Here is a 23,945-nt window from a genome sequence, read left to right as displayed (position 1 = left end):
ATTTTTTTAAGCACATAGGACACGTGTGGATACATGTCATGTGCAGAGAAATACATAACATGTATTCTTATCATGTCAGTGTTCTAAAATTCCAACAATTTACACAATTTAAATGGGCCCAAGGTTTGTCTTTCTTTCTTTCTTTCTTTCTTCCTTCCTTCCTTCCTTCCTTCCTTCCTTCCTTCCTTCCTTCCTTCCTTCCTTCCTTTCTTCTGGCCTCCTGTGATGCTCGGGCTTCCAGTGTTAAAGAGAACCAGCAACACAAGTGGAGGCCCAGAGTGGAGATGCTTCTCTGGGTTTGATGAGCTATTTGGTACCTAGAACCTGTGGGGTTCTGTAATATAAAGGGTGGAACTGTCCCTCCTGGGTGTCAGTGCATTGTGCAGAGACCCATCCTTCTGCACTAGACGAACTAGAAACCATGCTTTAACTTGGCAAGTTCCTAGAAGGCAATTTTACTTGTCTAGTCTGTGAGTATTGCTTGCACAGTGTGCTAAAGGCACTTGGGAAACAGCATCTTCAATCCATCCCCTGAATGTCTCAGAGCATTTCTGAAATACGGCCCTACCAGAGACACTGTGGCCCTCGGCACATCAGTGACTTCTTTCACTGCATAAGTCTTTGCATGGGTTAGGGGCGTGGAGACACACATCCAGAGAAGCCAGTTAGGCTCCGGGTCAGACAGCAGCCGGCTTCCGTTTAGGAGTAAGAGTGTTGCACGGTGCTATGCTTGGTGACCCTGGTGGAAGATGTGGTTACAGTAGAATTGGGATGGCCAGATTCCTCTAAATCTAAACTGGGCCCAGGGCCCAGGCCTCCTACACCAGAAAGCACAGTCTTCCTAGCCTTGAGGGAGGTTTCGCTGGGGATCTGGTAACTGGACTGCGGAGTGGAAGCAGGAGCCAGAACTCTCTCTGTCACTGTGACATTCTGTCCTGCTGCCACACTGGGCATTACCAGAGTGGGCTGCACACCCGAGCTGGGAGCGAGGATGCTCTCCCTTTCCCTCACCATAACATACTGTGAATCTTTCAGATGCTGGGTGACCTCAAGTGGCTTAGGGATCCCCCCGTTAGGCTGGATCACTCGTTCAGTAACCAGGACATTTTCTTCATTGGCATAATGCTGATCCACCAAAGTGGATGCCGGAGCGTACACCCTCTCTGTCACAATAAGGCTCTGGGGCTGTCTAGGACCCAGGATCACAGTGCTGGGTGGCACTGTGGAGCCGGTGGCATAGGAAGTTTCTGTCACTATAATATTACCAGAAGCCACGGGCTCAGGAGGTGGTGGCACTACCTTTTGGCTCTGCCTGGAAGACACAGAGCTTTCAGTGACAATTTCCTGGGTGACCTTCTCTGCGTGGGTTCCATGCAGAGGTTTGGGGACTTGGAAGGCACGGTCAGAGGAGTGCACGCTCTCTGAGTTGATCACCGTTTGCTCATAGTGTGAGCCCGCAGCTGGATTCACGCTTGCTTCTCGGACAGGCTTTTGCCTCTGTTCAATGTCCACATCCAAATTGATCTTTCGACCCAGGCAAACTTCGGCTAGTGTCTTGAATTTAAGCCCCAGGTCATCTAAGAACAGGTCATCAAGCTCTCCCTCAATAAAGCTGCAGCAGCCAATGGAGCCTCGGAGGGAGTCCGTCTCTTCCTGGGAGTAAACGAGAAGGCAGTCTTTGGCCGTGTGAAGGTCGTCTTCCTCAGCATAGGAGGCCGCTTTCTGTCACAGAAATAAGAACAGAGCCAGGTCATTTCCAACACAAATTCATTTAAAAACAAGGCTTGATGTTCCTGTTTATAGTGCAGAAACTGAGAAAAATCGAGTCTAATTACAAGAAAACATAAGAGAAACATAATTGAGACATCCTATATCATGGGATATGTTGACCTGTCTTGTCACAAGACATTAATATCATGAAAGATGAAGAATGGCTGGGAGAACAATGTTAGATTAGATGTGAATAGCATCATGGTAACTCAATTATACACTGCATAGAGAAGTTAATTGCTTTAGAAGACAATTGCCATTATCATGGAGTTTACCAGTGACTAAACTGAAATGTAAATTGAATCAATTTTAAGTTTCCTAATTTGTTAGCTGCACAGTGGTAATAGGGAACATGTGCTTGTATTTGGAGGTATGCCTATGTGTTTGTGTAAGTATGAGACAGAATGGAAAAACAGCCAGAAGATAATGGCAAATGTAATTGGCTACAATCCATGTAAGCAACAAATACGCTTGGAAATTTCTACTATCTTTGAGACATGATTTTATGTATCCCAGGCTGGCCTCAAACTCAATATGTGGCTGAGGATAACCTTGAACTTCCGGGTCCTCCCGCCTCTGCCTCCTGTATGCTACAGTTAGAGATGTGTGTCTCCATATCCAGCCGTTGATTCTTCTGACGTTTTATGAAAGCTCTGAAATTCTAGTTCCCTTTCCTCTTTGCGGGGGAGGCTGGGGTTTGAACCTAGAGCTTTAAGCTCTTCCACTGGGCTGAATCCCTAAGCCCTGCCATACTACCAGACCTATTTAAAGTTTTGTGAGACCCAGTGTTGCACCGTGGCAGTTAGATCCAGTCAGCTGGCAACGCCGCTGTGTTTCCTGCACCCTTGCCAGGGTCCCCTCTGCTCTGACAGAACAGGCTCCACCCTCCAACTGTGACGGTGGGTTTGTCACCACTCCAGCAGTTTGGCTTCAAGCTTTCGATTCCTGCTGTAAGACAATGACCTACTCAGGGGCGTCAGGCTTCTGCGCGAACTGACTAGTTTCCATTTTGAAATAAATAGTTTTGGTTCTAGTAATGAGATGTATCCTGGGATGAATTTTGTCTAGATGGAACACTCATTTCCAGTCCTGTTTCCACTTGCTAACCGCAGGCTGTGATACCTGACCATCTTTTGGGTAACTTCCTTCATTGTTTCTTTGTCAATTCCCTTCAGAATGACAAATTTTATCATATAAATAGCCAAAATGTGGTGCTTAAGAGACACTCAGTGCATAAGAGCATTTGCTGCTCTTCCTGAAGACCCAGGTTTGACTCCCATCACGCACATGACAGCTCACAACCATATGTTCCTCCAGTTCCAGGGATCTGATGCCCTTTTCTGGTCCTTAAGATACACATGCAGGCAAAACATCCATACACATAAAATCAATAAATAAAATTAAAACAAACAAACAAAGGCCAACCAACCAACCAAAAATGTAAGTGGATTTACTAGCTTGAGTGTTTCAGGCTGTGTTCTCTACCCTCCTTCCTGTGTTTATCCCCTCAAAGCCCGCTTCTGTAGAAGGGTTCTATTTTTGACCCAGGGCCATGTATCATAGTCACATGACTTACTTTGACCAAAGAAATGCAAGTGTGAAAAGGGAGAGTCTGAAGGAGCCTGTGAAGATTAATCATCATTATTGACTTGACTGGGTTGAGAATCACCTTGGCAATACACCTCTCGATATGTCTATGAGGCAGTTTTCTAAGAGGTTTGAATGAGGATAGAAGGCTCACCCACCCTACAAGGCAGTGGTGCCATCCATGGGCTGAGTTCCTGAACCAAATGAAATTGAAAAAAGGAGAAAGTGAGCTGAGCCCCAGCACACACCTCTCCCTGCTTCCTGACTGCGGACGTAATCTGACTAGTTATCTCAAGAGGCCATTGCTATGCCTCCCCAGGATGGTCTGGAACTAACTTCTCAAGCTGTTTCTGCCAGCTGCTTTATAATGGCATGAGATAAGTAGCCACCAGAGCCGAAGTCTGGCTCTGCCATTGTGGTCTTCCCTATTCCACAGGATGGCAGCTTCCCTGGGCTTAATCTGCATCTTAGAATGAAGATGACATGGAGCAGAGCAAGAACAAGTCAACAGGTAAAGGCATGAAGAAAAAGGCCTTTATAAAAACTAAGCAGATTACAGGACCATTTGTTATCACAGCGTAACTTGGCTAACTGTCTGTTTCAGTGGGTCCCACCTCTCTTTCCTGTTGCCTATAAACACACACACACACACACACACACACCTCATAAAACTTTCCCACTAATTATCTCTACAAAAGCCCACTTAGTAATCTAGAATCTCACGTTTTGATATAAACGTTTCCTTCTCCCTCCTCACCATCCATAACTACCAGTGCTTACCTCTGTGTAGTAACTCCTTAAGAATTCCTCATTCATTGCAACAGCAGCTCCCCGAGCCCCACTCATGTCTCTGGAGGCCCCCATGGCTCTGGTTATCCTCAGTGTTTCATTGGCTGCGATGGCTCCTGCCGTCCCTACAAGGTGAGTGGCTCCGGCAGCAAGGAGGCTTCTGTGTTCTTCCCATCTTGCGTCCACTTCACACAGCTCATGCTGTCCTTTGGTGAAGGACGCCGAGCTGCTGCCTTTCACCATGCTTTCCTTGAGCATCGAGCCTCCCGTACCCACTACTCCGTTTCTCACTGCTGAATTCTCGGCATGATCGGCCACCAGAAGGGACGGCACCACCTAGGGGTAAACAGCTCAGACATGAATCCAAAGGACAAAGGGACAGTGTGCTTGGCATAAAGATATAAGCTAAGTGGATGTAAGGAGGGATAAGCTAGTTCCTTCTAGGCAAATTAGGAAACCACTTAGGGTGGGACACGTCTACTTGAGTCCTCTGAAGGATTTCTTCTCCCAGCTTCAGAGCTGACCACAACCCACGGGGGACACAAAGCTCAGATTCATGTGCTCTTGGTTCATTCTCTTTACCAGAACCAATGACATCTACCTCCCCTTTGGGGTCTTCTGTGACAGTTACAGAACTCTGAAATTTTAGCTGGACATAAAGACTCTATTTCCTATCTTCCATTGCTAGAATCTCTTGCCTAAATTAAGGAGAACCAAGGAGAAATGGTATATGCAACTTGTAAAAGCAAATGTGCCTACAGAGCAGTTCTTCATGTCTCAGCTGCTTGCTCCAGTGTGAGAACAAGAACTAGTTTCTGGATTGGAACCCATCTGTGGAGCATCCGGAAGGAGGTGGGGTGGGGGCATGTTGACTGATCCAGGACTGTCCACATTTACTTACTTATTCTTATTTGTATGAGACAAAATCTCACTATGTAGTCTAGACTGGTCTTGAACTTCTGACCCCTCTTCTGTTATCCTCTCAAGCACTGGGATTACAGGTTTGGTCCTCAGCTGGTGGGATGCTTTGGAATATTGTGGAACTCTTAGGAGGTGGAACTTCACTAAAGGAAGTGCATCACTGGGGGTGGACCACTTCCTGTCTGCTCTCTACTTCCTGACTGCAGACCAAGCCTTCTTTGCCATGCTGGACTGTGTCTCTCAAACTGTAAGCCAAATAATCCTTTACTTCCTTAATTTGCCTTGTCAGGTATTGTTGCTACAGTAACAAAGAAAATAATTGTGGTGGTTTGAAAGGAGATGGCCCCCAAAGGGAGTGGCACTGTTAGGAGGTGTGGCCTTGCTGGAGTGGGTGTGGCCTTATTGGAGGAAGTGTGTCACTGTGGAGGTGGGCCTTGAAGCCACAGCCAGTGTCCAAGACTACTTTCTGTTGCCCATGGGTCATGATGTAGGAATCTCAGCTCCTTCTCCAGCACCATGTCTGCTTGCACGCTGACATGTCCTAATATGGTTATAATAGACCAAACCTCTGAACTGTAAGCCAGCCCTGAATGTTTTCCTTTCTAACAGTTGCCATGGTCATGGTGTCTCTTCACAGCATTAGAGACCCTAACTAAGACAGAAATCAACATGGAGAAACACCATGCTCTTCTTTGCCAACACTCAGCTTCCTGACACTCGCCTCTGAAACATATCCTTCAGGAAATGGTACTTGCGGCAGATGAAGAGGAGAGAGCCAGGGTGAAGACACATTGGAAGGACAGGGAGCTGACTGTTACGCAATAAGAAAAGGGATTTGGGCACACTTCTTTAGTACCTTGGGGGTTGGGGTTTACCTCTGCCAACCAACTATACTGAGAATGGAAATGGGTCAGAACTTGGTATTGAAAGGACCATTTAATAGCAGGGCGGAAGTTCCTAGTTTCATTCCCACATGCTCTTGCTCTCCCTCTCCATTGCTCTGCATAGTTTGGATCACCTGCTGGCTTCTGGTCTGCATTCTTGTTAGCCCAGGATATACCGCAGTACAGTCAAAACCTCTCAGGTCTGCTCTGGCAAGCAAGAGAGAACATGCTATCACTTGAACCTGTTCTTTGACAAAGGCATGTGTGTGAGATCTAATGCCTGCTGCCAGATAAACACATGCATGGGGTTTAGTGACTATTTCTCTGTCTTCACCGTCACACTACAACACCGACACAGGCTCCCGTGACCTTGAGAGTTATAGGGCTTTTCTTCACCAGCAAGCAGGCAGTCAGCTTTGCAGTGGACGTCAGCTGGTCCCTCTAATCAATTCCCCGTGACACTGTCAGCTCCCAAAGATGGAGGGCTCAGTCTTCCAGACATTGTTACTTCCTAGATGCCAAGGCCATTAAGAGCTGAATGCCAGCTCTCAATGTATATATTTCACAATTCAATAGCTGTGTCAGTCTCTCTTGACCAAAAGTATTGTAAATACTCTCCAAGAAAGACACCTTTAAAATCATAAAATAATTCACAGCTATAATCCCCATACTTGGGAGTACAAGGCAGGAGGATTGCTCTTAGTTCAAGACTAGTCTGGCTACAGAGTGAAACTGTTCAAACTCCCCACATCGCCCAACAAAATCAGACCAGAAGGCAGGTCGCATCACTGAGAAACTGACCTTGTCCTCAGGTGGTGCCCCTTCATTATTCCAAGGGTGCAGCATCTCTATGGTCCCAGGAATGGGGGTGAAGCCTTTGGCGCCCTCTCCACAGTGGCATATCAGCAGCAAGAGTGGCACAACTGTAGAGAGCAAAGCAGAGTCCAGAGGTCCCTTTTCCAACCCAAACCGCATCGTTTAGAGTTCACACTGTACTTCTTCACTTACTTGAAGCTTCATTTTCCTGTTTCTTCCCTGTGATCCAACCTTTGCAGCCTTGCTTTGGTTGAATTACACCAAAGTCTGAAGGCAGATAGAGCTCTCTGAATCAAAGGTCTTACTCGCTACAGAGAGCCCATCTCTGGCCAGTGAGCAGAATATGATCAATGTAAATCAGAAAGAGCAAGGTAAAGATGGAATGTTTTAAAACTACTGTCCAATTTTTTTCTAAGTCTTCTATCTAAAAGATAATGTATCAGAGCACCAAAAGCAGCCAAGAGTGGTGGCACATGTCTGTGATGCCCCCAGTACTTAGATGTTGGGGAGGCTGAAGCAGGAGGATTGCTGTGAATTTAAGGCCAGGCTGGGCTACAGAATGAAACCTTGTCTCTAAAGCCCCATCCAAAACAAACACACACATACAGCCTGGGGGAGGGGGTGGTACCAACAGCCTAAAACATCAGCATATTCTAGAACACCAAAGCTATTGTACTTTACGCCAGAGTGGGGCTTTGCACAATACCCAACTCTCTGATACCTCAGTTCGCCTTTCAGTCACCTAAGTACTGTTTTCTTTTCTTTGGTTTTTATTTATTAATTTTCAGACAGGGTATTATATACCCATGCTGGCCTTAAACTCAATATGTAACTAAGAGAGATCCTGAAGTTCTGACCCTTCTGTTTCCACTTCCTGAGTTCTAGGGTCACAAGTGTGCTGTACCACCACATTTAGTTTTATGTATTTTGGAGCTTGAGCCCAGGCACACTAGGTACGCCCTCTACCACTGAGCTACATGCCCAGCTCTTAAGTACTGTTTTTAAAAATTAATAGTAATCAAGTGCTGTGGGCTGAGTGACAGAGAAGCTGGGATGGGATGGCAGGGCATGGAATCCTGGGTAAATGATGCCTACCCAACTCCATGGTAAATCAAAACAAGTCGCTCACCAGCAAACAGAACTGATGGGCTAGAGGTCCACTGTAACTTGAGTTATGTGAATTTAACTAGATATTTACAAGAGTCTTTAATGGGCCCCTCCTCTCTCCATGGAGACAGCCCAGGCTGTCTTGGAGGTACTGCTCTGCCCAATTTCAAGAAGACTAGGACTATAGGTGACCCCAGGTCTTTGGCAAACTGGAGGGAAGACAGGACTGGCTGGACACAGCTTGTCATTGTGAGGACACACCAAGTGCTCTGAAAAGGGTTGGCTTCAGCTGGTGCTGGCCAGAGGCAAGCCCAGCAGCCTGGAGTGGAGGCAGACAAGCCTCAGTGACTTGAATGTACAAAGCATGGTTGGATTAGAACACACTACCTTTGCAAAAATAACCTTATAGTCACATGGCACATGCATGTGGCAAGGCTTTTCTGAAGATACTAACACTACTCCTGGCACTGGGATACAGCTGAGCGACAGGACCCGCCCCCAGCTCCCCCAAGCTCATCAAGATACCCACAGGAGTTATGTCAAAAGCATGCAATGCTCTCCAATTATCTTAACATTCACCCTCCAAAGTGTTCTCATGAGGTTAGAGCAGGAGTGTAAGGAAGTCACTGGCTACAGGGCTAAGAAGCCACCCTGGGCCGCAGACACTCCAGACAGGCTCTGAAGACTTACGCAGCAAGAGCAGGAGAGCCAGAATCATGAGCGCGATCGCCGCAGGTGCCAGGCCAATGTAGTTGTCATACTGGGCTTCTGCACAGCCCCCGCCCCTCAGGCACTCGCACACCGTGAGCTGAAGGACCTGCCTCTCGGGGCAGCTGAAGCCTTGGCTGTCGGAAATGAGGAAGGGGATCTCACTTCTCCCGGGCTTCTGCTCGCTCTGCTGCAGCAGCACACTGGTACCTGTGGGGGCGGCGTACCAGGAATGAAAATGAGCGGCTGTTGAGGGAAGAGAAACTAACCCGTGGGAAGGGTCGGAGTGCAGCTCCAGGTTCAAGCTTCATCCCTTCCCAGCTCCTCACGGAGCTCACTCTGTGCTCCTCAAGTGTGTCCACAGATTTCAGATGAAGCTGAATTAGCAGAGGGTTAGGGTTGGACTAACTTTCCTGATGATTATTTTTAATAATGCGTGTGGTCTACTAAATTCCAGGAACAGCCACCACACTGTCCAGTCAGTGGGAGTACAGGGATGCAGGAGATGACGTTTATATGAATGACATTTTCATTCAAGGATGTTCACCTTACCCATTGCTAAAAAAGAAGCTACCGAAGTAGTTTTTAAGTGTAGCAGAAACTGCACCGTGCCAACCCCAGTTTTGATCATTTTCAGCACGGGCTCATCTTATTTTCATCTTGTTCTTCTCTTCTGTGACAATCCTTCTCTCTATATAACCACTGTTTCATTTCTTTTCTTAAGAAGTTTGGTAATGGCATTTCACATTATTTAAATAAGCATTTTAATACAGTGAGACACGTAAAAAAAGACAAAGAAAATAAAAGATGTTAGTACCCAGCTGTTGAGACAGGACAATAGCAGAGTTTGAGGCTAGCGTAGGATAGAGTAAGGCCTTGTCTCAAAAAACAAGCAAATAGAAACAACAAGGGGGGGGTATTTATTTATTTACTTATTTATTTATTGTGGGTGTGGCTGTGCCTGTGTGTTCCAGGACCATGGTCACCATTGGGAGGTTAGAGGTGGATCCCGGGTGTGGAACTCTGTAGCCAGGCTTGGTATCAAAGTGCTTTTTCCCATTGAGTTATCTTGCTGACATTATTTCTTTGAGACATGGCCCAGCTATGTAGATCAGGCTCATCTGGAACTTGATGTGTAGTCTCAGATAATCTAAAAAAACTGTCCTTCTTGCCTCTGCCTCCAAAGTGCCAGGGTTGTACGAACCACTGTACCAGGGTCATGGTGTATATTAAACAAACAAACTAACTAACTAACAAAAAACATCAAAAAGTAGCAGGAAAAGCCAACAAAATCTTTTTCTGAACTATTTTCAGGTAAACTTCAACAACTGATAAGATGGCCGCTGATAACTATGCTGTAAACCTTTCTGAAAGGAACACAGCTTGCTAAATAGTCTTCTGGGTAGAATTTTCTGCACTTTGACTGTCAAAAGTTCACATCAACAAGAAGAATATGGCCAACTATGGTGACTACGTCCACCAGCACCGGGTTAGCATGCGTGTGAGACCCTTTGCCAGGTCATGTCCATCACAAGCTAGTTTTGTGCCTTTCACCAAGTTACTACATCTCAGTTAGGCCAACAATCCTCCACCCACCATCAGGAAATAATGTCAAAAAGCAAGATTAGATGAGATCGTGTATGCAGAGGGCCTGGAACATAGGACATACTCAATAAACTCAATTTTAAACAGAATCATTATGAGGTACTTTAGAAATGTGTGATTGCTGAACATGGGAAGGCTCCAGTCTCCCCAGCTTATGAGACAAAGGTACTTGAAGGGATACTTGGAGCAAACTCAGCCTCCTTTAAGGCATGTTAGACCATCTTCTTTACTTTCCACAGGTCTGTAAGAGGAGCTGAGATACTACTGTAGGTTCACAGCCTCATTTTATAAGCCCCTTGAAAACTATATCGGAGATTACATTGGAAGTATAATTTGAGAGAAGAAATATGGCCTACATTATTATTGTGACTATTATTTTTGATACAGGGCCTCACTGTGTAGCTCCGGCTGGGCTGAACTCGCTAGCCTTGAACTCCCAGACACGTACTTGTTCTACCTCCCAAGTGCTGTGACTGAAGGTGTGTGTCACCATGCCTGGCCGGAAAGGAGACTGGGAACTAAACTGGAAGTAGACTTGGAGATAAGAAACAGCCTCTGTTATAAAAATCTTTGTTGTCGATTATGCTTATAATTTAGATTTTGATGTAGTTCAATAATTCACTTACTTTCTTGATGAATTATTTTCCACTTCTCTGCTGTTCCAGATGGCTTGTCAATGATGGAGAAACGGAATGGCCCACTGTTTTGGGGTCCATCCAGATCCTCTGCAGTGACATTCACATATGGTGCATCATCACAGATCCTCTGTACTGGCTCCACCAGTGTGGGACAATTGTCATTGATGTCTTCAACAGTGATAATGACGGTGCCAGTGATGGTTTTCTGAGGATGATCTTGAAAATAGACAGGAGCGAGTTCAGACTTCTGAGTCTATCACTAACCATGGACACAGTTTCAATACAGAAGCAAATCAGGTAAGGAGGGGGTGCTAACAGCTGAAGACACCTCTCATCACAGCTGGGTCTCAGACTCAAATCAGTTCTAAGTCACTAAGTAAGCAAGAACATGTAGGCTTACTGAAGAGATGAACCTTCTATACACAGAGCATAAGCTTCTGGGGCTGGAAGATAACATCTGAACACATTTAATTACACAAAACATCTGTTTACCAACTTACCACTGGATATAGCCACAACCTTTACAGTGTAGGTGCCATTTTGGACATATCTAGATTCAAAATCTGGAATCTTCACAAGCTTAATTTCTGAAGTGGTAGAATCCACAGAGACCCAGTTGTCTATATCTTCCACTTTTGCATATCTGTTATGAAACAAACACCAAGTTCATTGTTAATTCTGGATGCATTGGGACAAACATCTGGATCTCCTTAACTATATCTCATGGATACACTTATTTTACACACTGGATTTGAATGTCACAAGGTAGTGGAATAGGCTTATGATATATAGTATATTGAGATGTTGTCAATATTTAAAACAACTTTAAAAAACAGTGGTTGCCTTAAGTGGAAGCACCTAGACATTTTGAGACACTATATATTGTTAGGAATGATGACATTCAGTAGAATTAGTTAAAAGTGAAAACAATGCATTTCTGGGAGTCTTCTCTGAAGTGAGGAAAATCATTGTGAAAAGCCAGGTATGAGAAGGCATAAAGAATGTGCTCATATTCAGCTTTCAGAATTATATACAGTGAGTACTATTGAGTTTAACACAAACATACAAACACAAGCCAAACACTTGAGTCTCTTGGTTCAATCAATCAAATCAATATTTTCTAGCTATTTAAGCACACAAGAAAGATGGCTAATTTATAGTAATATTTGTGTACACGATTTGGAAATGATCCACTTATATATTTGAACTGTGTTGTTTATACCTCTTATTATTGTTACTAGTAAATGACTAGAGAGGGAGGTATGATCCAGAACTTGGGAGGTAGAGGCAGAAGGACAAGGAGTTCAAGGTTATCCTTGTCTGCATACTGAGTTCAAGGCCAGCCTGGGCTAATGACACCCTGTCTTAACAAACAAATAACACCTAAAACTGTAAAAGTAAAACTATACAAAATAAAATGTAAAAAGCAAATGGCAGCATATTTGGATTTTCACAAGTACTTCTGAATGTCCTGTCAGGAATTTTAAAGCAGGCATTGATTTACCTGCCCCATTTTTCAATTTTCATAGCCATTACATAATAAGGTAATCTAATGCACATGTCACAAGAGAATATGTTATGTGACGTCATTTAAAGAGCTTTGCTACTGATCTATTGTGAAACTCAGCATTTGAGCAGGATAGCAGCTCACATGTTATCTCAAATATCCATAACTTACTGAATGAGTAATCAGTTTAATACCACACTAGGGCAAAATTTAAAGACATGATTCTTTTGCTGTCCTTATTAAATTTTATTTAACAATAAATGATGTTTAAGTGTGCTTATCTGTGTGTGGATATGGATATGAGCATGTGCATGCAGGTGTCCTCAGAGGCCAGAAGAGGGTGTCAGTTACACCCGGAGCTGAAGTTGCAGGTGACTGGGAGGAGCCTGAGCTTCTCAGAACCAAACTGGGTCCTCTACAAAAACTGCAGGTGCATTAGGTGCTGAGCCACCTCTCCAGATCTTACCGTACTTAGGAAGACTTCAAAAGCAGCAACTACTAATGGATTAAATGATTTAAATTAGCTGTGCCTCCCAGAACTTAGGAAAACTCTCGGACGTGAGTTGATGGTCAAGGTCATTCCCATTCTAGGGGCCTATGATTGCATGCTAAAGAAGGAAGTAAGACTCTTTTGAGAAAGAAGCATATCTTATCATTCTTCAAAGAACACACACCATTTTCATAATAGTCTCAGGCCCTGATAAAAATAGCACAATTAAAAAAAAAACTGTCAGGAAGCCATTTTCAATAGGTGGGTATTAGAACATACAAGGTTCTCAGTGAATGCAGAGAGAAATCACACAGGATTCCCCTTTCTAGGTACTCAGTTAGGGGTTGCCCTGTCAGGGAGATAGTCGTCGAGGTTAAAAGTAGACTCCTGCAGAAGGGTGAATAAAATGGTCACAAAGACATTTATTTAGTGGAAGGTGCTTATTAGTATTAACTTGGGGAAGTTATCTACTCTATGGTCTATTAGTGGAGACTCAGGAAATATAAACAGACAGTTGGGGAGCCTTCCTGCCACAGTTGGCCCTATTTTTAGATGTTTTATGGAGTGTCAGCACCCAGGGACACAGGCATAAGGCAGATGAGCACCAGAGCATCTTTGGCATCGAGCAGAAGGTCTCCAAAGCTGTGTGTCTGAGCAGCTTAAACTCAACCCTCATAGCTTCATAAACAGCAGCTTTGTAGAAGGGTCTTCCCATGGAGTGACCCTGGAGCTAAGAGAGAGATTCACTTTGATAATCCTAAAGTATGCCAGTATAAACTGACACTATGGAGAATGGACACAATGAAGTCCTTTTAGCACAGTGACTATATCCACTCAGTTCTTAACAAATGTGTTTTAGTAATGACCACTGGGACCCACATACACCCAAGTTCACTAGGAAGACAGCTCAGTGGTCAAGAGTGCTTAGCCATCTTGGAGAGGACCTGGCTTCCGTTCCCAGCACCCACAGAGTGGCTCACAACTGCCTTTAACTGTAAGTCCAGGGAATCCGGCATCCTCTTCTGATCTTTGCGGGCTCATGCACACATACACATTCATGTGATACATAGAAAAGCTCACACCTCCTTGAACTAAATAAAGTAGCTTAAATAAAGATTAATTCTCAAAATTTATTTGTACATAAAATGACTTCTCCCATATTGAAATGTGTGAAACTATTCCCTAACCCTCCCCTTCCCCAGGCTGAGGACCTAACACAGGGCCTTGCATTTGCTAGGCAAGCACTCTACCACTGAGCTAAATCCCCACTTCCAGGAATATGTAGAACTATTAAAAAAATGTGTGTGTAAAGCAGAATTTGTGGTAAGATTCTCTCTTCGTTCACCTATTTGAGGCAGGATCTCACTGTGGAGCTTAGGGTGGCCAGGATCTCAGAATCCCCCTGCCTCAGCCTTCACAGCACTGGGTTAATCATGTGCTGGCATCTTCAGCATGTGGTTAATCTTATCGACTACTTCCTCTCTCCCTAGCGTGCTGGGAAATAAGAGAATTTTACAGTTATTTTCTGAGATGCTCTCTGTCTTCTCTAGAGCTGTCATGGAGGTGACCAGCCCAGCCTCCGCCTCCACACACAGGCTGAGGAAAGGATGGAAACTCCTCCTTCCTCCAACTACAGGCTCAGTTTGGGGAGAATTGATTTCACAGGCAAACTGTAATTCTGGGGCTGCTTAGATGTCGTTATGAGTTTTGAACACCAACATTTTAAAAAACAGGCACGTAAGGTAATTAAAACCTGGAAACACACCCATAACCATCTCACCTTACTTTAGCTGCTTGTCCAGTGTCTTCATCAAAAACTTGAAATTTTCCAATGGACCGGCTGAGGCTGGATCTATCCATTGCCTCACTAGCTCGGACGGAGACAACACTGCTCTGGAAATGAATGCCTTCAACCACGTTCTTGACCTTGACAGTGATGGGGATGGGCGTAGCCTTGAACTTGTTCTTAACAGACTTGTGGAAAGCTGCTTTATTAGTGACAAGGATGCTGAGGTTGAGACTCTTCATTTTCTCATAGTCGACTTCCTAGAGAGACAAAGCCAGTTACTGCGGAGGAAGCAGAGCACATGAGCACACACAGAGACACCTGGATGCCATTAACAACACCCGCGAGAGCCACACTGAGCAGTCAGTCCATTCTATACCACAGCAACCAGCGGCAAGTCCTGTTAATTTGGAAACCCACAAACGTGAACTGCTTAGGAGGTTTCATTATTACTGTTCTTTGTTGTTGTTGTTCTTTGAGAATTTTACGCAATGTATTTTGATCAGCTTCATCCCTAACTCACAACCCCTGCCAGATCCACGTCCTCCACTTTCCTTCTCACTGAACTCTGTCTCTCTCTCTCCCCCACCCCCATGGAGTCTGGTTTGTGCTGTTCAGTTACTCTTGGGCATGAGGCCTGCCCTGGAGTGTGTCAATACAGCAGATATCACACCCTTAAAGAAAACTTACTCTCCTTCGAGCAGCCATCACATGCTCCTCAGTGAGGGTTGGAACTTGGTACTGACCTTTTCCCCTCCATGCTGAGAATTTGTCTGACTTGAGCATGTCCAGGTCTTGTATATGCTGTCATAGTCTCTGTGAGGTCACATGTGCAAAGAAACATTTTCTTTGAAGTCATCTACCACCTCTGGCCCTTACAATTTATTAGTATTGTGGGGACAAAAAAAATATAGCTCTTCCCTGGCCTGGAACTCACTCTGCAAGCCAAGCTGGCCTTGAACATTTCACTGTCTTTCTGCCTCTCCTCCTTAGGTGTGGTCTTAAGTGGCCTGATCCACCTTGTCTAATATAGCAAGTTTTCATAACGGTTATATTATCTTCAGAAGCATATATTTCTATATTTTATAAAAAAATAGCAAAAGTGATTTTTTTCAGTGGAGAAATTAATGGGCATTTAATAAAAATTAATGTTCAGTAACATATGTTCCATGGGTTTGTTTGTCGTAAACGGGGCTGTGGAGGACATGGTGGCTGCGCTGGATAGATTATGTCAACTTGACACAAGCTAGTCACCTGAGAGGGTGGTGTCTCAACGAAGAAAGTGTCTCAGTAAGAATGGGCTACAGGCAAACCTGTAGGGCCTTGTTTATGTTAGCGATTGATGGGGAAGGACACAGCCCACTGTGGGTCCTGGGTTCTATAAGAAAGCAGGCTGAACAAGCCATGAGGAGCAAGTTGGTAAGCAGCATCCCTCCATGGCCTGCATCAGCTCCCGCCTCCAGCCTCCCCAATTAGCTTTTGTTGTGGTGTTTCATCAGGACCTAACTAAGACAGTGGTATTGCCTGTTCTGTTCCTAAGGTAGGCTTTTTTTTTTCCTTTTTCATTTTCAAGACATGGTTACTGTGTAGCCCTGTCTGTCCTAGAACTAGCTCTGTAGACCAGGCTGGCCTCAAACTCAAGTGCTGGGATTAGAGGCATGCACCACCACTGCCCGGATTCTAAGATAGATTTACACTGCACCTTAACATGATAAGGAATCTGATCTTTCCTGGTGTAAAGAGAAAGCCCAGGGAAATAAATTAAATAAGAGCCTGCTCCCTCCCCTTGCAGCATAGGGCCAATGAGTACCTTAGCCCTTGGCTGCTGAGCCCAAGCAAGATCAGCCTTCCTTCGAAAAGCTCTTTGTAAGCTGTGCTGTTTACAACACCCACTGTGCAGTTTGTGTGGTCACTGTGTACACAGTGTGTGAGCCAACTTTCCATTTCAAAGACAAACAGACAAACAGTGGGATTAAGCCATGCTTAACTCACTTAGTCATTCTGTTACTGGCTTTGAGCAATTTACAGTTTTTACATAAAACTGATTTGTTCTGAGAAGTTTTATGCAGCCATTTCTTTTTCCTGTGTTGACATATGTATGTACACACACACACACACACACACACACACACACACACACACACAAATAATACTACCACCAGGAAAAGAAAAAAATCACCCACCCGAACTCACTTGGACTCCAGCCTTTCATTGCTCTTCTGTCTATTAGTGTTTGTGTAGCTGCAGGTGTGGATGCTTCCCTAGTGACTGGATGACCTTGGGCTCCTTTCCCTGTGCATTTTCTGTTTGTTACATCTGTCCTGGGATTTGCTATGTAGACCAGGCTGGCTTTGAACTTACAGAGATCCACCTGCCTCTGCCTCTGCCTCTGCCTCTTGAGTGCTAGGATTAAAGGTGTGCACCACCATTGCACCTTGGTTATTATTGTTATTGTTGTTGCTATTATTATTATTATTATTATTATTATTATTATTATAAATTTGTTTATTTAAGACAGGGTCTTGCTTTGTAACCCAGGCTGGCCTGGAACTTACAATGAAGTCTAGGTTTTGGCCTTGAACTTTCAACAGTCTTCCCTCCAAGTGCTGGGATTATAGGTAAAAGTCACCACATCCCATCAAGTTTTAATTTGTTTGGCACTGGGGATTAAACCTAGCACCTCACACATGCTATTATACCCTGAATTTCATGTGCTCACTAAGAACTACTTAATTCACTTTTTCCTTCACAGCACAGGAGGCACTGGAAAGCAGGTTACTGTGTCCCAAAATGCAGCTCTTACAATACTTGCAAGTAAAATCACAATAGATTTTGGTTCAAAAGGAAAGTTATAGAGCCCTGGCCCATCAAGCTCTCACTGGGTAGTAAGCTTCCTGGAAGTGTGCCATGCAAGGCTGTGTGGCTGCCATTTGAATTCCTGATCTGCTTCTGAACCTCAGCGTGATATATAACTTGGGCCAGGAAGGATGTCCCTGATTCTGAGCAAGGCTGGTACCAGTTGATGTCCTTGTAAAGCAGTCGTGAGAGTATGGGGCTCACAATATGTTAGTCTCTCCTATAGCCACAGTCCTGCCCTGGTGGTGAACACTCACAACTTACCTTGACAAGGGTCACGATCCCTTCATTAGTTTGTGTGTCAGTCTCAATGTGGAAATAACCTCCTTCATTTCCTGATGCAAACGTAAAATTTGCTAACCAGTTATCTGAGCCTACTTCGTCTGCGTCGGTGACTTTGATGCGCATGACTTCTACGTTGACGTGGTTTTCCTCCACCACCCCTTCATACTGCAAAGCACAAACACACAGTTTTCAGTAATGCAATAAAATATTTTCAGTTGGGACTCAAGAAAGAGTAAACCCACTGTAAAACAAGTTACCATTTTATTTTCCACCACAGGTATATTGTCATTGACATCCAAGATCCGAATCTGAACTTGAGCTTGCTGTACTGGCTTATCAGTTACCTGCCCATCAGCATCTCTTGCTTCTACTGTCAAGGAATAGCTGCTGTATTCCTGCAGAACAAACAAACAAAAATGAAGACGATCCATCTGAGGTGGAAATTAATATCTCCAGAAGCTGCCTTTCTGGGTTTGGTTCACTCCACCCTTAGGAACTGGATGATGGCCTGTTTCATTCACAAGTAACCTCTGTGGCCTGCTATTATTGGTGTGGAGGTGGTGTTTACGTGCAATCAGAGCTTTTACAGAAGGGCAGAAAACTCTAGGGGAGTTTTTGATGATCCCTACCTGTGTCCCTGGGACAGTCTTAGGAGATGGCTTTTCCATCTAAAGTGGACTGTTCTGCCCTGGAGGTGGTGTGGGACTGAAGTGGGCACTTTGTTTTGCTCCTGTACTTTTTCATCTCAAATTAAATGCTAAGTAAGTCAGGAAGACTTGGCCAGGGGAGGAAAACCTTGAAAGGCTTGGTCCAGACTCCCCTAGCAAACCTGTCCAACAGATGCCCTGAGATATGAAAAGTCACTCCAAAGTACCTAAGGAAGATCCCAAACCAAAGCCAAACAAAAAATAGTGTACGCTTTTCTGGAGGAGGAAGCAGGAGGGCCAGAAGCTCCTGGTCATCCTCGGCTACACGAGAAAACATAAAATCCACTGCACAGCACAAAGCAAAACAATAGAGAAAGTGAACCCTTTCTTACATGTGGTCTTCCATCTGGTCCTTCCCATTTGAGCAGCTGATTCCCAAACATGACACAATGCATCTGCCTAAGATTTATATCTGGTAACATTGCAGTGTCCTTGGGACTGCTAACACATTACTATGTTACTAAAATCTTTGTGCATGTGGCACTTAAAGATGATCTCTCTCCTCTTTGATTAAAACATTAGAATTGGGGATTAGAGAGATGGCTCAGTGATTAAGAGTACTGGAAGCTTTCTCAGAGAACCCAGATTTAGTTCCCAGCATCCACGTAGTGGCTCATGGCTGTTTTGTAACTCCTGTTCCAGGGATCTGATGCTGTCTTCTGAACTCCACAGGCACCAGGCATGCATGAGGTGCAGACATACACATGCAAGCAAGACACTCATATACAGTTAAAACTTTTTTTGAGTTAGAAATAAAAAAAAGAAAAATGTTTGGGAGAATAATCTTTCTAGGAAACTACTCAAATTCTCAAAATTTCTTTTGATATTCAAAGCAAGAATTTTCTCCAGTATGAGCTTTTTAATTTCCCTTTGCGTTTTTGAGATAGAATGTCACTATGCGGCCCTGGGTGGCTTGGAATTCTCTTATGGAAACTAGGCTGGCCTCACACTCACGGAGCTCACTAGGCTTTGCCTCCCGAGGGCTGGGGTTAGAGGCCTGTGCCCTAACGCCAGGCACTGTTTGAGAATCTGAGTTTCACAATGTGGCTCAGGACAACCTGGAGGTCCTTATGTAGAACAGGCTGGCTTTGAACTTGTGGAGCTTTTCTGCCTCTTTCTTCTGAGGGCTGGGAGTACAGCTGTGCTCAATGTCTGAGCCACATGGTAAAATTTTATAGCCTCCATGCTAAGTTCTCCCAATCTGGTACTTATTTTACCCATTTCAATATGAATATAACACACCTCAATTTGGACCGGTCACATTCCAAGAGCTCAACAGCCGCACACGGCTACTAACTACCATACTGGGCAGCACATGATAATTCCTAGAGTTATTTCCATGAGTGAGGAATGCAGAAAAAATTAAAATTAGAAAAATAAAAAGAGTGGAGAAACTAAAAAAGAGAGGGTGTAAAAAAAGGAAGGTGGTATATAACATTACCTCTCTGTCCAAAGTAAAACTGGTTGTATAAATCTCCCCTGTGTCTTTATTTAGGTAGAACACGGGACTATTCGCAGGCTCCTGAGAGACAATTCTGTAGGAGATTTTAGAATTCAGGGTATTGGGCTCATCTGCATCTGTGGCGACGATTTTCATCACAAGTGTATCTGGCATTAGGAATAAAGGTGTTGAGGTTAGGGTACTTACAAATTCTTTCAGCCTTTCCCTACAAGGATCTAGGTTCTTATCAGAATTACACTATATCACTATCAGGAATTTAATTGGATGGGGACAGTGAGATGTCTCAGCGTTGAAGGCATATGTTGCCAGGCCTGATGAATTGAGACTGACCCTTGGGGTCACATGATGGAAGGAGAGATCTGACCCTCATAGGCATGTGCCTTGGAACTTGTGCACAGGCATGTATGTCTACACACAGAGTACTAGGAAAGTTTTGAAAATTGCTGCATGAGGGCCACAAACTTAATCTAATAGCCAAGACTGAGAACTACTCGTGACCCTGGATGCTTATTCAGATGCAAATAAATTAGGATCAGTACAGCTTTTCTTTTTATTATGATCAAAGAGAAATCTCTCCTTTGGGTCTTAGGGAGAGCATTGCGTTGAATGATGTCATCAGCAGACCTTACAGTGAAATTATACAAGTCACAGACCAACGACAGACACCCCCAGTAGCTCAGAGTCAGGTGGCTGCTTGGTCTTGCTCATAAAATTTTACTAGAACAAACCCTGTCCATTTTACACTGTCTGCAGCCAACTTCCCCTTAGAGGGCAGGCTTGGACAGTTGCTATGGAGACCTTACCTGTTATGTCAATCTAATCTATCATCTTTTCTGAAAGACCAAGATTCTTAAGGTCCTTTAAATCTACAATAATAAAAGAGGTCTGAACCTGGAGTGAGCGGTTTATTATCATTCTTCCTTTGAGTAATACTTAGGTTTTATTAAAAGATAGAATTTTGTGTGTTTATGTATGGAGGATAAATGACCTTGGTTGTATCCCTCCCCACCCCCCTCACCCCCGCACCCCCCCACCCCCCGTACCCCCTGCACTAAAAAGGAAATGATGTTTGGGTCTAGGTCTGGAGAGATGGCTTTACTGGCTAAGAGCACTGGCTGCTCTTGCAGAGAACTCAGGTTCAGTTCCTAGCCTCCACATCAGGTGGTTACAACTGCCCGTAACTCCGGTTTCCGGGGATCTGGCACCCACCCTCTCTGGCCTCCACAGACACCTGCCCACAGGTGGTGCATACACAGACAAGCACACAGAATTAAAAAAGCAATACATTCTTACGTGCAGCACTCAATTCTTCAATAGACCCAACAAAGACATCCTGCGTGAACACTGGCTCGTTGTCATTGATGTCGAGAACTTTAATGCGTAGTTCTAAGGGTTTCTCCAGGTTGTTTCCTTTGGAGTCCAGTGCATAGCCAGTCAGCTGAATCATAACAGGAACAGTAATAGATTTTAAGCTAAACTAAATCAACTGCTATAGTATAAACACAAAACAAGTCATAATTGTCATCAAAGAAGAACTACAAATAAAGATAACATTGTTCTTTCTTACCAGAAAATATGGTGTTTCTTCCCGGTCAAGAATGCTGGTAATGTTCAGGTCTCCTGTGTTTTTATCAAAGACAAAGATACCAAAGGGTGGCTGTGTAATTCCCTTCCCAGTGTATTTATAGGTGATTTTGATTCCCTTTTCTTCTGCAAAGTCAGAATGTATCTAACATAAAAAGAACAGAGGAATGTCTCACGTTAAAACCTTTATAACTTATAAAATCGTTTAATGACAATGTCCTCTTGAAGGTGTCGTGGTACAGACAGGAGGCAGGTGGCCTGGGACATGTAGTGACACTGGTCATTTCTCGGCCTCCCTGGTTTCAGTTCTCTCTGTGAAATGGAATGGGACAGTGCCACCTTTTGTGACTAATGTGGACCTGAGATACAGGTGGGGTACACCTTGGAGGGAGTACATTTTTTTCTTTAGTCTTTGGTGCACTAGGGTAGAAACCAGTGACGTACGCATGCTGCAGAGAGCTCTTACCGAGCTACACTCACTGGAAGCAGGTTGAATGAGGTAGTCCAGGCTAGACTCCAACTCGATATATAGCTGAAGATGACCTGGAACTCCTGATCCTCCCGCATTTACCTCCCAAGAGCTGGGATTATAGGCCTGTGCCACCATGCCCAACTAGGAAGGATATTCAAATCTGGTATACACAGTAAGAACCCCAGAATCAAAAACTGCTTTCATAAATCCATCCCGTTGCCTGAAAGCGTGAACAGAGCTTCTTCCCAGACAGGGGTGAACAGACTTAAGCACTTTTTCTGCTTGGAATAAACACTTTGGCAAGTCAATAGTGTTTCCAACCTGCTGGGTGCCCTGCGGTTGTCCTCTTGTTCTCCGTAAGTGATCCTGCCCTCCTCGTGTTTACACTAGTCGTGATCCTGTTCCTCGTGTTTACACTAGTTGTCGTGACCCTGTTCCTCCCGTGTTTCCACTAGTCGTGACCCTGGCTCTCTGTACCAAAACCTTAGGATTCACCACATATTCTTCCCACGGTTTCCCAACATTTGCTGGAGTGGGGCTGTCGTGAGTATTGATTTTAGGTGGGAGTTTGGAAAGTGTGGATAACCTCCTGAGGTGTTTTGCCTCTGTGTAAAGAATTTTAAAAGATGTATTTTATTTTTAATCATACTATGTATGTAGTGAGATGGGGGTGGAGGAGTTTGTGGGTGTGACCGTAGAGGTCTGCAGAGGCCAGAGGGAGGCGCCGCATCTCCTGGAGCTGTAGTTACGGGTGGTTGTGAGCCTCATGAGGTGCTGGGCCCGTGTCAGGAGCAGCACGTGCTCTTCCCACTGAGCCATCTTCAGCCCTTCGGGTTGTGCGAAAATTTTTCCTTTAACAATTTGTATAATTCATATGAATAAGAACAGAGAACACCAGTTAGGCTCAGAGTCAGTTTTATGGAAACCTATTGACAGACAGTATGAATGACTGAGATACAAGAACCGGAAACAAAACCAAACTGGGCAAAGTCCAAACAAAACACTCAGTTGCTTGTTGTACACATGGCACTTTGTGAAGCCAGTGAAAGCCAGTGAAAGTCTAGATTTAGAAGGCTTTTCTAAACCAGTGCGGTGGGGCTAGAGAGGTGGCTCAATGGTAAAGAGCACTCTGGCTGCTCTTGGAGAAGACCTGGGTTGGGTTCCCAGCGCCCATGCGGTAGCTCACAACTGTCTGTAGCTGCAGTTTCAGGGGATCCGACACATACCGTGTATGTGAAAACACACATACCCAATAAAATTAAAAGTCAAAAACAATGTTTAAAAAAATAAATAAAAATAAATACAGCAGGATGCTAGCAAAAGCAAACTATTGTCTTTGAGTCTATAACTGAATTTCTCCTTTAGAAGCCCTTTTCATATAAGATTGGAAAGTTGAAGATCAAGCTTGGATGTAGGCGAGCATACATTTATACTAATGTTTATGGAACACCCACTGCGCAGGCAGGGCACAGGCAGGGCTCACAGCCCAAGGACTAAGCCTGGCATGGAGCTTCTGTGCTAATGATGTGGGTAACAAGCAAGCAGTGCCTGACCAATGTCTAGCACAAACATGCTGTGAGCCAAACTCATATAGGGTCAGAGGACAGAGAGAAAAGGGTGAGGTGGAGAGAAGACATTTGAACAGGGATGTGATGATGTCATGTACCAAAAATCCCTGTGGGGAACAGCCTCCAGGAAGAGACACCAGCAAAGGCCAACGGTGGAAGGCTGGAGTGAACTGTGGCCAGTTCAGTAGATGCAGTGGAGCAGGGGGTAGAAATCCAGGACAGAGAGAGGCCGAGGCCAGCAATCCCATGAGCTCCCACAGACCGTGTTGGGGGCATTCTTCCTCTCTGCCCTCCCCTTAGCTGATTTCAGGGCTCAGTAATAGGGTAGACATGCTTTGGTTCATCTTCAGAAGTTTGCTCTTGCTAATTCCAGAGAATGGATGTCACATGGGTGAGGATTTGG

General features: G+C 44.5%; 1 protein-coding gene across 1 annotated transcript in view; it reads right to left on the bottom strand.

The window, feature by feature from the left end:
- Positions 1–205: 205 nt before the first annotated feature.
- Dsg2 (desmoglein 2) overlaps positions 206–23,945 on the bottom strand; it is a 43,493-nt gene continuing 19,753 nt past the window's right edge. The window contains exons 4-15 of the mRNA XM_036205056.1: positions 21,486–21,647; positions 21,212–21,356; positions 19,898–20,064; positions 18,007–18,144; positions 17,729–17,914; positions 14,603–14,868; positions 11,326–11,468; positions 10,814–11,041; positions 8,565–8,792; positions 6,753–6,874; positions 4,138–4,482; positions 206–1,722 (exon numbers count right to left, since the gene is read on the bottom strand). Coding sequence (XP_036060949.1) covers positions 700–1,722; positions 4,138–4,482; positions 6,753–6,874; positions 8,565–8,792; positions 10,814–11,041; positions 11,326–11,468; positions 14,603–14,868; positions 17,729–17,914; positions 18,007–18,144; positions 19,898–20,064; positions 21,212–21,356; positions 21,486–21,647 — 3,153 coding nt within the window. The 3' untranslated portion in view covers positions 206–699. The remainder of the gene's footprint in view (positions 1,723–4,137; positions 4,483–6,752; positions 6,875–8,564; positions 8,793–10,813; positions 11,042–11,325; positions 11,469–14,602; positions 14,869–17,728; positions 17,915–18,006; positions 18,145–19,897; positions 20,065–21,211; positions 21,357–21,485; positions 21,648–23,945) is intronic.

The sequence above is a fragment of the Onychomys torridus genome, chromosome 13 (assembly GCF_903995425.1).
Source record: "Onychomys torridus chromosome 13, mOncTor1.1, whole genome shotgun sequence".
NCBI classification, from domain to species: domain Eukaryota; kingdom Metazoa; phylum Chordata; class Mammalia; order Rodentia; family Cricetidae; genus Onychomys; species Onychomys torridus.
The sequence above is the reverse complement of the archived record's forward strand: the minus strand, read 5'-3'. Positions and strand labels throughout refer to the sequence as shown.